The sequence below is a fragment of the Salmo trutta genome, chromosome 12, assembly GCF_901001165.1.
Source record: "Salmo trutta chromosome 12, fSalTru1.1, whole genome shotgun sequence".
NCBI classification, from domain to species: domain Eukaryota; kingdom Metazoa; phylum Chordata; class Actinopteri; order Salmoniformes; family Salmonidae; genus Salmo; species Salmo trutta.
Window position 1 is genome coordinate 87,986,184 of NC_042968.1, and position 13,053 is coordinate 87,999,236.

Here is a 13,053-nt window from a genome sequence, read left to right on the forward strand (position 1 = left end):
TATTCTTTAACTTTTAGTTTTGGTTTAGTTGGAGACGTGAATCCAATATATCATGTGTTAACTTGTCGACAAGTTAACAGGCTATTTATTTTTTTGCAAAAGTGATATTGAGTTGTGTTTGGTTGTCAACACAACCAAATATCAACAATTGAAGGAAATGTATATTTTGTGCCACTGATTTAGTCTGGTTTTAATTCCTTTATGTCGACAAATTAATCATGTATATGTTGGATTCACATCTCCATCTCAACCAACAATCAAAGTTAAACAATAGGACAAAAATAAATCTAACTTAATAAATCAAATTAATAATTTATATGTAGGTTTCTACTAACAAATCACTACAGAGCTCATGAGTTATTGGAAAACAATAACAACATGTGATCTGTTTCTTAAATTCTAGGTTGATCTGGGCTTTGGCGTTCAGGTGGCCAAGGAGAAGATGTCACTGATCAAGAAAACAAGCTTCAAAAGGATGATGCAAGACCTGATGGAGCTCTTCACCAGGGAGGAGATGGCGGTGTCCTCCATGTCGGGCAGGAAATCAAAACATCGTTCAAGATTCTGTGGCAAAGCCAGCTTTGTCAAGCAACAAAGTGCTCGATCTTTTTGATATGATTATAATTAGCTATGTCTTAAATTCAATACATCGTTTTTTATTCCAGTTTTGACCCCTCTCATAACATTGCTTTCATAGATTAGGAATATGAGAGTGTGAATGTAAATTATTCAAATGATATGTCATTATTAATGTTTGTTTCATTTTACTTTCAGCTAATGTTCAGAGATGTTTTGAGGGGGTGGACAAGTCCTTATTAACGGCTGCCATGGCCTACAAGCTAAAGGACGTTGTCACCCAAATGAAGCCAAAAGCAGAATAAAATAAATGTAAATAATGTATTCATATAAAGACGTTTTTTTGGTCAAAATGAATTCATTTTTATGCTAGATTATTTTTTGTAATCCAATGTCAATGTTAAATAAATCCCATGAATTACCCACAGAAAATGTAGTGAATAACCCATGAACATACAACCCATTGGAAACCCATTGGATTCCAGTGAGAGTCCTATTACAATGTCATGGTTTAAAAATGTTCATGGGGGCAAATTCACAATGGGAATCTATGGGATTGTTACAACAATGTTGTAAGCACAGAATCATCTAGAATGTCATTGTATGCTGTAGCGTTAAGATTTCCCTTCACTGGAACTAAGGGGTCAAGCCCAAACCATGAAAAACAGCCCCAGACCATTATTCCTCCTCCACTAAACTTTACAGTTGGCGCTATGCATTGGGGCAGGTAGCGTTCTCCTGGCATCCGCCAAACCCAGATTCATCCGTCGGACTGCCAGTTGGTGAAGCGTGATTCATAACTTCAGAAAATTTGTTTCCATTGCTCCAGAGTCCAATGGTGGCGAGCTTTACACCACTCCAGCCAATGCTTGGGAATGCACATGGTGATCTTAGGCTTGTGTGCGGCTGCCCGGCCATTACAACCTATTTCATGAAGCTCCCGACAAACAGTTCTTGTGCTATTTGCTTCCAGAGGCAGTTTTGAACTCGGTAGTGAGTGTTGCAACCAAGGACAGTCTATTTTAACGCGCATCAGCACCCGGCGGTCCCCTTCTGTGAGTTTGCATGGCCTACCACTTCGTGGCTGAGCCGTTGTTGCTCCTAGATTTTTCCACTTCACAATAACAGCACTTACAAGTCACTGGGGCAGCTCGAGCAGGGCAGACAGTTGACGAACTGACTTGTTGGAAAGGTGACATCCTATGACGGTGTCCCGTTGAAAGTCACTGAGCTCTTCAGTAAGGCCATTCTACTGTTTGACTGTGGAGATTGCATGGCTGTGCTCGATTTTATACTCCTGTCAGCAACGGGTGTGGCTGAAATAGCCGAATCCACTAACTTAAAAGGGTGTCCACATACTTTTGTACACAAAAAAAGATAGAGAGAACTTGCATAGCACTAGAGAGGGGTGGCCAGGGATGAAAACGTTCTGTAATCGACATCATGAGTAATGTGACAATGATGACATCACCAGGGTGGAGGTCTCTGATTGGCTGTTGGCTGGCTTGTCAGAGGGCATGTTGGGTATAAAGTTGGGAGGTACAGAGCGGCTAACGCCACACAACTCTGGGGCCACTGGTTGGGAAGGAGGTAAGGATTGACAGAGAGCGAGAGCGAAAGGGAGAGAGCGAGAGAGCGAGAGAGCATGGGAGAGAGAGATATTCCAGGGTCTTCAACACCTCTCTCTTTTATGTAACTCTCTCTGACTTTCTCTCTATTACTCTCTCCATCTTAGGAGTTAAGGAGGGAGAGAGAGAGTTCATCCAAGGTCTTCAACATCTCTCTCTTTTATGTAACTCTCTCTAACTATCTCTCTATTACTCCCTCCATCTTAGGTGGAGGTAATGATGGAGAGATGGAGGGTCACCAGATTCTCTCTTTTATGTATATTTCTCTCTCTCTCTTACTCTCTCCATCTTAGGTGGAGATAAGGATGGAGGATGTAGGGTCTCTTTATATAGTATGATGGAGAGATGGATCTCTCTCTTTATATATATGTCACTTTATATGTCACTCACTTTCTCTCTCTTACCTGGGAGGTAAGGATGAAGAGGGATCCTCCAGGGTCTTCAGCATATCTCTCTCTCTCTCTCTCTCTCTCTCTCTCTCTCGTGTAGCTCTCTCTCTCTCGTGTAGCTCTTTCTCTCTCACTCATTATCTCTCTCTCTAACTTGGGATGCATTATTCAATGACAGTCATAGAACATTTGGCTGCATGTAGGTTAATTTAATCATTGACCAGACATGAGTTACTGTAAATTGTTATTTCCTATAAGCCCTGTCTATGTACAACTGACCGCCAGAATCATTTAAGAAAAACACCAGTAATTGCAAAAAAAAAGTGTCTTAAAAAACCTTAGATTATCTTCTGTACCTGTCTGGAACAGAGGCTTTATCTCTCCTCCACCATCCCCCCACCTCCCCCAGTACAGTATGTTTGAGGTGAATGAGAACTACACGCGCGTGTCAGAGTTTGTGATCGTGGGCTTCCCGGGACTCCATCCATCCTTCAACCAGCTGGTGGCCTGGTTCTTCTTCATCATCTATGTGATCACGGTGGTAGGGAACATTCTGCTGGTGGTGCTGTTTGCCCTGGAGCGCAGCCTGCAGAAACCCATGTACATCATCATGCTCAGCCTGGCTCTGTCAGATATAGGTAAGATACTCAGCCGGGTTCTGTCAGATATAGGTAAGATAATCAGCCTGGTTATGTCAGATATAGGTAAGATACTCAGCCTGGTTATGTCAGATATAGGTAAGATACTCAGCCTGGTTCTGTCAGATATAGGTAAGATACTCAGCCTGGTTCTGTCAGATATAGGTAAGATAATCAGCCTGGTTATGTCAGATATAGGTAAGATACTCAGCCTGGTTGTGTCAGATATAGGTAAGATACTCAGCTGGGCTCTGTCAGATATAGGTAACATACTCAGCCTGGCTCTGTCAGATATAGGTAAGATACTCAGCTGGGTTCTGTCAGATATAGGTAAGATAATCAGCCTGGTTCTGTCAGATATAGGTAAGATACTCAGCCTGGTTGTGTTAGATATAGGTAAGATACTCAGCCTGGCTCTGTCAGATATAGGTAAGATACTCAGCCTGGATCTGTCAGATATAGGTCAAGATAATCAGCCTGGTTATGTCAGATATAGGTAAGATACTCAGCCTGGCTCTGTCAGATATAGGTAAGAGACAGAAGTCATCATTACAGAAAGGTTATCATGTTAAAATGTGTGTCTGTAATGACATGTTACCATGAACTTCCTGTTCAAATGTGTGGCCTGTTCTCCAATCTGCATAGCACCAGAAAATTCACTAATCAATTGATTTATATTTCTTTAAAAATGTTGATATGTTGTGGTACTTGTCCATGTCCCAGGCGTATGCACGGTGTCCCTTCCCAAAGTGATAGCTCGGTACTGGTGGGACGACGCTGGCATCTCTTTCTATACGTGTCTGATACAGAAACAACTCATCCACTACTTTGGAACGCTCACCTCTCTCATCATGATGACCATGGCTATGGACCGATACCTGGCTATCTGCTACCCTCTCAGGTAACATAGATCTACCCAACCCTAACCTTAACTCATAAGAGTATAAGCCCTGTCTAAGCTATATTGAATTGTTTTCAGAAGGTCATACCAAGGTTCAATTTACTATTTGATTTTTAATTTTAACCTCTCTTGGGTAGGGGGCAGTATTTTGACATCCGGATGAAAAGCGTGCCCAAAGTAAACTCCCTGTTACTCAGGCCCAGAAGCTAGGACATGCATATAATTAGTAGATGTGGATAGAAAACACTCTAAAGTTTCTAAAACTGTTAAAATAATGTCTGTGAGTATAACAGGACTGATTTGGCAGCCAAAACCCCGAGGACAAACCATCCCGGGGGGAAAAAAATTGAGGTCATAGGATTTTCCAATGGGTTTCTATGGGATGCCCTTATTATTAGTAAACTGGTTGCGGTTCTTATGGCTTCCACTAGATGTCAACAGTCTTTAGAAATTGTTTTATGTTTTTCTTTTGAAAGACGAAGAAGTAGTCCTATTCATTGTAAGTGTCACTCCAGGTGGCCTCTACTGTTTAGGTGCACGTGAACAGGATCTCGCTCCAAGTTGTTTTTATCCGGTATTAGAAACAGTTTATTCCGTCTTAAATTTTATAAATTATTTATATTTGAGGGTACCTGAGGTTGGATTAGGAATGTTGTTTGAAATGTTTGGACCAAGTTTACAGGTAACTTATTAGATACTTTGTAGGCATGTTGGGCGAGTTGAAACCGGTGTATTTTTGAATCAAACTCGCCAAATAAATTGACATATTTGGGACATAAAGAAGGATATTATCGAACAAAAGGACCATTTGTGATGTTTCTGGGACATTTTGGAGTGCCAACAGAAGAAGATCTTCAAAGGTAAGGCATTAATTATATCGCTATTTCTGACTTTTGTGGCCGTAAAGCCTTTTTGAAATCTGGCACAACGGCTGGATTAAAAAGAAGTTAAGCTTTATTTTGATGTATAACACAAATATTTTCAAGAATGTTAAATATTTGAATGAGTATTTTGAATGTCGCGCTCTGCGATTTCACCGGATGTTGGCCAGGTGGGACGCTACCGTCCCACGTACTCTAGAGAGGTTTTAAGACCCCTTGAAACATTGTAAGATATATTTGAAAAATTATGTGATGAAAAAATAGTTTGGGCCTTACTGTTATTAGCCCATACAAACACATTGAAAAACAGATTCACTACATGGAACAACAGATAGTCCTTACTGCTATTAGCCTATACAAACGCATTGAATAACAGATTCACTGCATGGAACAACAGATAGTCCTTAATGTTATTAGCCCATACAAATGCATTGAATAACAGATTCACTGTATGGAACAACAGCTAGTCCTTACTGTTATTTGTCTGTACTTTGACCATTTTCAGGGCCTTCCTCTGACACCGCCTGGTATAGAGGTCCTGGATGGCAGGAAGCTTGGTCCCAGTGATGTACTGGGCCGTACGCAGTACCTTCTCTAGCGCCTTATTGTCGGATGCCGAGCAGTTAACATACCAGGTAGTGATGCAACCAGTCAGGATGCTCTTGATGGTGCAGCTGTAGAACTTCTTGAGGATCTGGAGACCCATGCCAAATCTTTTCAGTCTCCTGAGGGGAAAAGGTGTTGTCATGCCCTCTTCAAGACTGTCTTGGTGTGTTTGGACCATGATCGTTTATTGGTGATGTTAATGGGGGCCTGTTCGGCCCTCCTTTTACTACAGTCTACGATTAGCTCATTTGACTTGCTCACATTGAGGGAGAGGTTGTTGTCTTGGAACGACACTGCCAGGTGTCTGACCTCCTCCCTATAGGCTGTCTCATTGTTGTCGGGGATCAGACCTACCACTGTTGTGTTGTCAGCTAACTTAATGATGGTGTTGGAGTCGTGCATGGCCACGCAGTCATGGGTGAACAGGGAGTACAGGAGGGGACTGAGCATGCACCCCTGAGTGTTGAGGATCAGCATGGCAGATCTGTTGTTGCCTACAATGACCACCTGGGGGCGGCCCGTCAGGAAGTCCAGGATCCAGTTTCAGTGCGTTGTATTTAGTCCCAGGGTCCTTAGCTTAGTGATGAGCTTTGTGGGCACTATGATGTTGAACGCTTAGCTGTAGTCAATGAACAGCATTCTCACAAAATGTCGGTGTTCCTTTTGTCCAGGTGGGAAAGGGCAGTGTGGAGTGCGATTGAGATTGCGTAATCTGTGGATCTGTTGGGCAGTATGCGAATTGGAGTGGGTCTAGGGTTTCTTTGATGATGGAGTTGATGTGAGTCATGACCAGCCTTTCAAAGCACTTCATGGCTACCGATGTGTGTGCTACGGGGTGGTAGTCATTTAGGCTTGTTACCTTCGCTATCTTGGGCACAGGGACTACGGTGGTCTGCTTGAAACATGTAGGTATTACAGACTCGGTCAGGAAGAGGTTGAAAATGTCATTGAAGACACTTGCCAGTTGGTCGGCGCATTGTCTGAGTACACGTCCTGGTAATCCGTCTGGCCTCGCAGCCATATGAATGTTGACCTGTTTAAAGGTCTTGCTCACATTGGCTATGGAGAGTGTGCACAAAAAGCTTATTTCTCTCAGATTATGTGCACAAATGTGTTTATATCCCTTTTGGTGAGCATGTATTCTTTGCCAAGATAATCCATCCACCTGATAGGTGTGGCATATCAGGAAGCTGATTAAACAGCATGATCATTACACAGGTGCACATTGTGCTGGGGACAATATAAGGCCACTCTAAGATGTGCAGCTTTGTCACATAGCACAATGCCACAGATGTCTCAAGATTTGAGGGAGTGTGCAAATGCATGCTTACTGCAGGAATTTCCACCAGAGCTGTTGCCAGACAATTGATTGTTAAGTTCTCTACCATAAGGCATCTCCAAAGTTGTTTTAGAGAATTTGGCAATACGTCTAACCTTCCTCACAAACGCAGACCAGGTATAACCACGCCAACCCAGGACCTCCACACCCGGCTTCTTCACCTGCGTGTCACCTTCTGACCAGTAAAGGGGTTATTTGTTATTGTAGTTTGGTCAGGACGTGGCAGGGGGGTATTTGTTTTATATGGTTCGGGGTGTGTGTGTATGTAGAGGGGTGTTGGATTTATGTGTTCCGGGGTTTTTGGTTTATGTTCTTGTTTTGTATTCTAGGGTTTCTATGTTGTGTATTTCTTTGTTGGCCTGGTGTGGCTCTCAATCAGGAACAGCTGTACATTGTTGTTTCTGATTGAGAGTCATACTTAGGGAGCCTGTTTTCCACCTGTCCCTTTGTGGGAGATTGTTTTTGCACTGCTGTGTATAGCCTGCAAGACTGTTTAGCTTCGTGTGTTTTTTTCCTTGTTTTTTGTGTTCTATTCAAATTAAAAGTAAATATGAGCACTCAATCCGCTGCGTATTGGTCCGATACTGATTTCTCCTTATCAGAAGACGAAGCTTATGACACTGCGGGATCGTCTGAGACCAGCCACCCAGACAACTGATGAAACTGAGGAGTATTTCTGTCTGTAATAAAGCCGTTTCATGGGGAAAAACATATTCTGATTGGCTGGGCCTGCCTCCCCAGTGGGTGGACTTGGCTCCCAAGTTGGTGCGCCTATGCCCTCCTATGCCCACTCGTGGCTGCGCCCCTGCCCAGTCATGTGAAAAGCATAGATTAGGGCCTAATGAATTTATTAGAATTGACTCATTTCCTTATATGAACTGTAACATTTTTGAAATTGTTGCATTTTGCGTTTATATTCCTGTTCAGTATACTATAGATATACTTACCTGTAACTACCGGTATTTCCCTCTCACGTGTTAATACGATAAGGACCAACCTTTTACAGCAGGCAACTCACAGATAACTCTCTGTCTCTTTCTCTCTTTCTCACCCCCTATCCCACCCATCTCTCCCCCCTATCCCACCCCTCCCTCCCTCCCTCTCTACCAGGTACACAGAGCTGATGACCAACAGGACCATGTCTCTCCTAACAGCCCTGTCCTGGGTGTCAGCCATGATAGTTCCAGGCATCACCACCATCCAGACATCCCAGATGCCTTTCTGTGGGCCCAACCGCATCATCCACTGCTACTGCAACACCGTGTCAATGAACCAGTCAGTGCCCTCATCCCAAATTGCTCCATATTCTCTTTAAAGTGCACTACTTTTGACCCCTAGTGACTTTATTGGCTTATACTTGATGTACAAACAGTATATGTCTTTTTTTTAATTATCAAATAAATTCAGTCAACCAATCAACCAACCACTCACTCACTCAACAGGCTGTCGTGTGCTGACATCTCGTCCCAGAGCAGACTATCCGTCTCACTATCCATGTTCGTCCTCTTCCTCCCCTTCTCCTTCATCGTCTTCTCCTATGTCAACATCATCGTCAGCGTGATGCGCATGGCTAACGCACAGGTCAGAATTCCCGGAGGTGTGGGGGGTCCAGGGGGACTGGGTGGGAGGAGGGGTGAGTAGTGCAGGGGGGCTGGGTGGGAGAAGGGGTGGGGAGTGCAGGGGGGCTGAGTGGGAGGAGGGGTGCAGGGGGGCTGGGTGGAAGGAGGGGTGGGGGTGCAGGGGGGCTGGGTGGGAGGAGGGGCAAGGGGTGGTGGGTGTGTGACCCCACCACTAAATGTTTATGAGCATGGCCTTATTTCTGTTACAAGCTCAATGTAACATCAATAGGTTTAGGCTACTACACTATACCCAACGTGAGGTTGCTACAACATGAATGAAAGTTTACACTGGTCGAGAGAAAAATTGGAGTAATCAAGCTGACAGTGAACACGCTTGCCTGGGTCTAGTTGATCTCGGGTGTAATCATTAGTCCAACAGTTGTAAACGAGAGTTTCCATTGGACAAATTCAGGCATGTTTATCCCCATTTCGTTCTGTTTGCTTCCGTTTAATAAATGGTTTTCAACAGAATCGGCAAAATGAATTCATCCCTGATCACAAGCAAACACTTTCATAGCAGCCACGTACAAACAGCATGATCACTTTGCTCGTTGTATAAATCCTTCTCGCATCTACGCGCTCTCCTCCTCTCACATTTTCCCTTCACTTGTGAACTTCAGTGCACAACACATCAGCTGTCTGTGACCAGGTGAAAAAACCTTTCCAAGCCACCCTTAATTTCATAACCGCTAACTGCTACACACCGCCTACATCATTGTTACCATATTAGCTAATGTCATAGTCAACATAGCTATTAAAATTCACACGTTAGTAAACCCGCTACAATCATGCACTACAGTGTACAGTCAGCAAGCAGGTTAGCAGTTACATCGGTGGGCCCCGGTGGCAATAAATTCATAAGACCAAAAGGTTACCTTGACTTGGAAGAGTTCCAGTGTTGGATATCCATAGCCAGCCAACTAACATAGTATCTCTCTTTGTTTGAGCTGGGTGTTTGAGTAGGTTAAACTAGCTAGCTGCATTTGCTAGCTAAGTACGTGAAAGTGAAAAAAAATACAATGAAATATAGCTTGCTCTCTCTCTCTTGCTTCTCCTTCATTTGTTCAAAACTGCTCAACTATTGTCTTTCTCTCTCTTTGAGTCAACTACTCACCACATTTTGTGCACTGCAGTGCTCACTAGCTGTAGCTTATGCTTTCAGTACTAGATTCATTCTCTGATCCTTTGATTTGGTGGACAATGTCAGTTCATGCTGCAAGAGGACATCCTCCAGGAGTTGTCATAATTACTGTGTAACTCCATGGAAGGAGGTGAGAACCATGAGCCTCCTAGATTTTGTATTCAAGTCAATGTACCCCAAGGAGGACGGAAACTAGCCGTCCTCCGGCTACACCCTGGTGCTACCCTACAAAGTGTTGTTGAGGCTACTGTAGACCTTTTGTCACGCCCTGACCTGAGAGAGACGTTTTTCTCTGTTTAGTTAGGTCAGGGTTTGATATGGGGTGGGCATTCTATGTATTTTATTTCTATGTTTTGGCCAGGTATGGTTTCCAATCAGAGGCAGCTGTCTATCGTTGTTTCTGATTGGGAACCCTTTTTCCCTCCTTGAGTTGTGGGATCTTATTTTTGTACTGCTCGTTATAGCCTGCAAGACGTGACGGTCGTTTGTCATTTGTTTATTATTTTGTTTAAGTGTTCTTATTTTAAATAAATATAAAGATGAACACTCACCACGCTGCACCTTGGTCTACTCCTTTTGACGATCGTTGCACCTTCATTACAAAACAGTGTGTTTTAATCAAATATTTTCTGACGTGAATATATTTACTACAGTTTTATCTTAAAATTATAACTTTTTTCATGTTTCACTATTTTTATTTTAATGAAATTAACTGAGGAGTATGTTCCTCCCCATCCTCATCTGAGGAGCCTCCTCTGCACTAAACCTGGACTGCCAGGTTCACCATTTCAACTTTACATAACACATTGCTTGTCCTGTCTCTGTCTTTAATTTTAACTACTCTCTCCTAACCCTAACCCACTGAGAACATTTCTCCATCTTTCCCCTCTCTAACCCAGGGCAGGCTGAAGACCTTCTCTACCTGTGCTACTCAGGGCTGTATCATCCTTATTTACTACATCCCCCGCTTTATAGTGAACGCTACACCCATCAACCCCAACCTGACCATGACCCCTGACCTCCGCATCGGCCTCGCCCTTTTACACAGGTAGGTAGACCCCAGGTTAGAGAGGTGGGCTGGGAACCCAAAGGTTGCTAGTTCAAGTCCCGGGCCGGGTGACGCAAAAGTGTGGAATGATCTGGCTATTTTGTCAGAACATTACCATCACTGCCATTGTGCCCTTGAGAAAGGCACTCATCCCAAAAACAGCTATCCATCCAGGGTCTCCCCTGTCTGAATTGAACCCCTCCTGTTCCTGTCTCCCTTCTGTCCCTCTCTCCTCCTCCCCTCCTGTCTGTTTCTCCCCCTCCCCTTCATTCCTGTCCCACTCTCCCTCCCCTCCTGTCCCTGTCTCCCATCCTGTCCATTTCTTGCCCTCTCCCTTCTCCCCACCTGCCATCCAGAGTCAGTGGAAGACCTTCTCCACCTGTAGTTCCCAGCTGTGTATCATCTCTCTGTACTACATCCCCCGGTGCTGTGTCTATACCAGCAGCATCATCTACTTCTCCATCAGCCAGGACTTTGTTATCGGCCTAACCCTGCTCTACAGGCAGGTTGCTTAGAGGTTAGAGAAGCGGGCCAGCAACCAGATGGTTGTCAGTTTGAATCCCATGTTTGCCAGGGAAAAATGTGGTTGGGAGTGGAGGGTTGCTGGCATCTGTGTCCTAGATGCCATCACCTGCTGTTGTGCCCTTGAGCAAGGCAATTAACCCCTAATCTCCTCCCTGGGCACTACACTAGTAGCTGCACATTGCTCCAGCCTCTCTCTCTCTATGTGTGTGTGTGTGTGTGTGTGTGTGTGTGTGTGTGTGTGTGTGTGTGTGTGTGTGTGTGTGTGTGTGTGTGTGTGTGTGTGTGTGTGTGTTGTGTGTGTGTGTGTGTGTGTGTGTGTGTGTGTAAAGTATTCTTCTTATTCTACAGTCTGCTGCCACCCCTCCTCAACCCCTTCATCTACTGCCTCCGTACCAAGGAGATCAAGGCTTTCCTGGCCAAGTGGGTCTACCGAGGGCAGTCCAACGCACATCACAAACCCTCCATCCACCCCATAGCCCGCTGACAGGCACTCAGGCAGCCTGCTGCTTAAAAAATCACACACGAGGCGTTTTGATTGCACACTTCTCCTGTTCTCTCCCCTATGAAGGAAGCCATTAGCTGAAAGGTCATCTGGTCATGCAGGTGTTGAGCCCCAGACCTGAATCATTTTAAACAAATCTGATATGTTTTTTACATTTCATCATTCAATATGGAAAACAATAAACATTTACACTTGTTTTTGCTGTCTGGTAGTTTTTGTTCCCATGTACTGAGTGTGCTGTGAAAGAAGAGGCCACAGCACATTCAGACAGCAACAATCATATCTTCATTTGAAATGTCACATCACTCAAGACTGATGTCATCAAATCCCATTTGATACATTTTCCAACCTGCAGTATAACCCTTAAAGGGGCAATCCAGAATTGGTACATCATTTTTTTACTTTAAAATGAATCATATATTAGCCATTGATTCTTGAAGAATATAATTTATAAATGCCTCATGAGCTTAGTTCAACGGCTGTGCTCAATCAGAACTGCCGTTCCCCAACAGAACCCAAAATATAAACTTGTTTACTCCACGTGTAAACAAGGTCAGTGTAAATGAACACTGTATAGTTTCAAAACATGGTTAAAACTAGACTTTTGATCTCATGGATGCACTGTAAAGGGGTTGCTGTGAATATGACAAGCAGCTCATTGGTAAGTAAGTTACTGTATATCATATTGCAGGTAACCTACTGTCATCTAAATGCTGTATCAAAGCAAGTAGTGTGTAATGACCGATGTTGGGGGTAACCTTTAATGTGTTACTGTGATGAACACCATGAGAGATAGAGAGCTGGTTTCAAGCGCAGGGTGCAGCAGGTGTTTATTGGTAAAGGACCACAGGAGGAGGCAGGTAGCTGGGTCCAGGGGCAGGCAGAAGGTCATAAACAGGGGGTCCAAAAAGGCAACAGTACAGGCAGGGAATAGGCAAAAGGCATCGTTAGTGAGGCAGGCCAAAACTATCATACACGGGAGGAATAGACTACGGAAAAACAGCGCTCTGAATAGAAGTGTGTCACAAAACAAATAATACCTCACAAAGATGGGGTGCAAAGAACTGAACTAAATAGTGTGTGATAATGACATGCAGGTGGGTGAACAGTGAGCTTCGTTCAGGGGATCTACGTGTTTGCGAGTGTGAGTTGGAAGCAGATGTTACGATATCCCCCCCTCCCCCTCCACGGACTGCTCTTGACGGCCTAGGAAGCTGAGCAGGGGACCTTCCCCAGGGACGTGGAGCTGGGCGGTCAGGA

General features: G+C 44.1%; 1 protein-coding gene across 1 annotated transcript in view; it reads left to right on the plus strand.

Annotated features, from left to right (window-relative positions):
- Window positions 1–11,775, plus strand: part of LOC115202662 (uncharacterized) — a 33,251-nt gene extending 21,476 nt beyond the window's left edge. The window contains exons 7-14 of the mRNA XM_029766736.1: window positions 404–520; window positions 2,412–2,417; window positions 3,003–3,231; window positions 3,955–4,132; window positions 8,069–8,233; window positions 8,401–8,539; window positions 10,618–10,747; window positions 11,621–11,775. Of these exons, the coding sequence (XP_029622596.1) occupies window positions 404–520; window positions 2,412–2,417; window positions 3,003–3,231; window positions 3,955–4,132; window positions 8,069–8,233; window positions 8,401–8,539; window positions 10,618–10,747; window positions 11,621–11,775 (1,119 nt within the window). The remainder of the gene's footprint in view (window positions 1–403; window positions 521–2,411; window positions 2,418–3,002; window positions 3,232–3,954; window positions 4,133–8,068; window positions 8,234–8,400; window positions 8,540–10,617; window positions 10,748–11,620) is intronic.
- The last annotated feature ends 1,278 nt before the right edge of the window (window positions 11,776–13,053 follow it).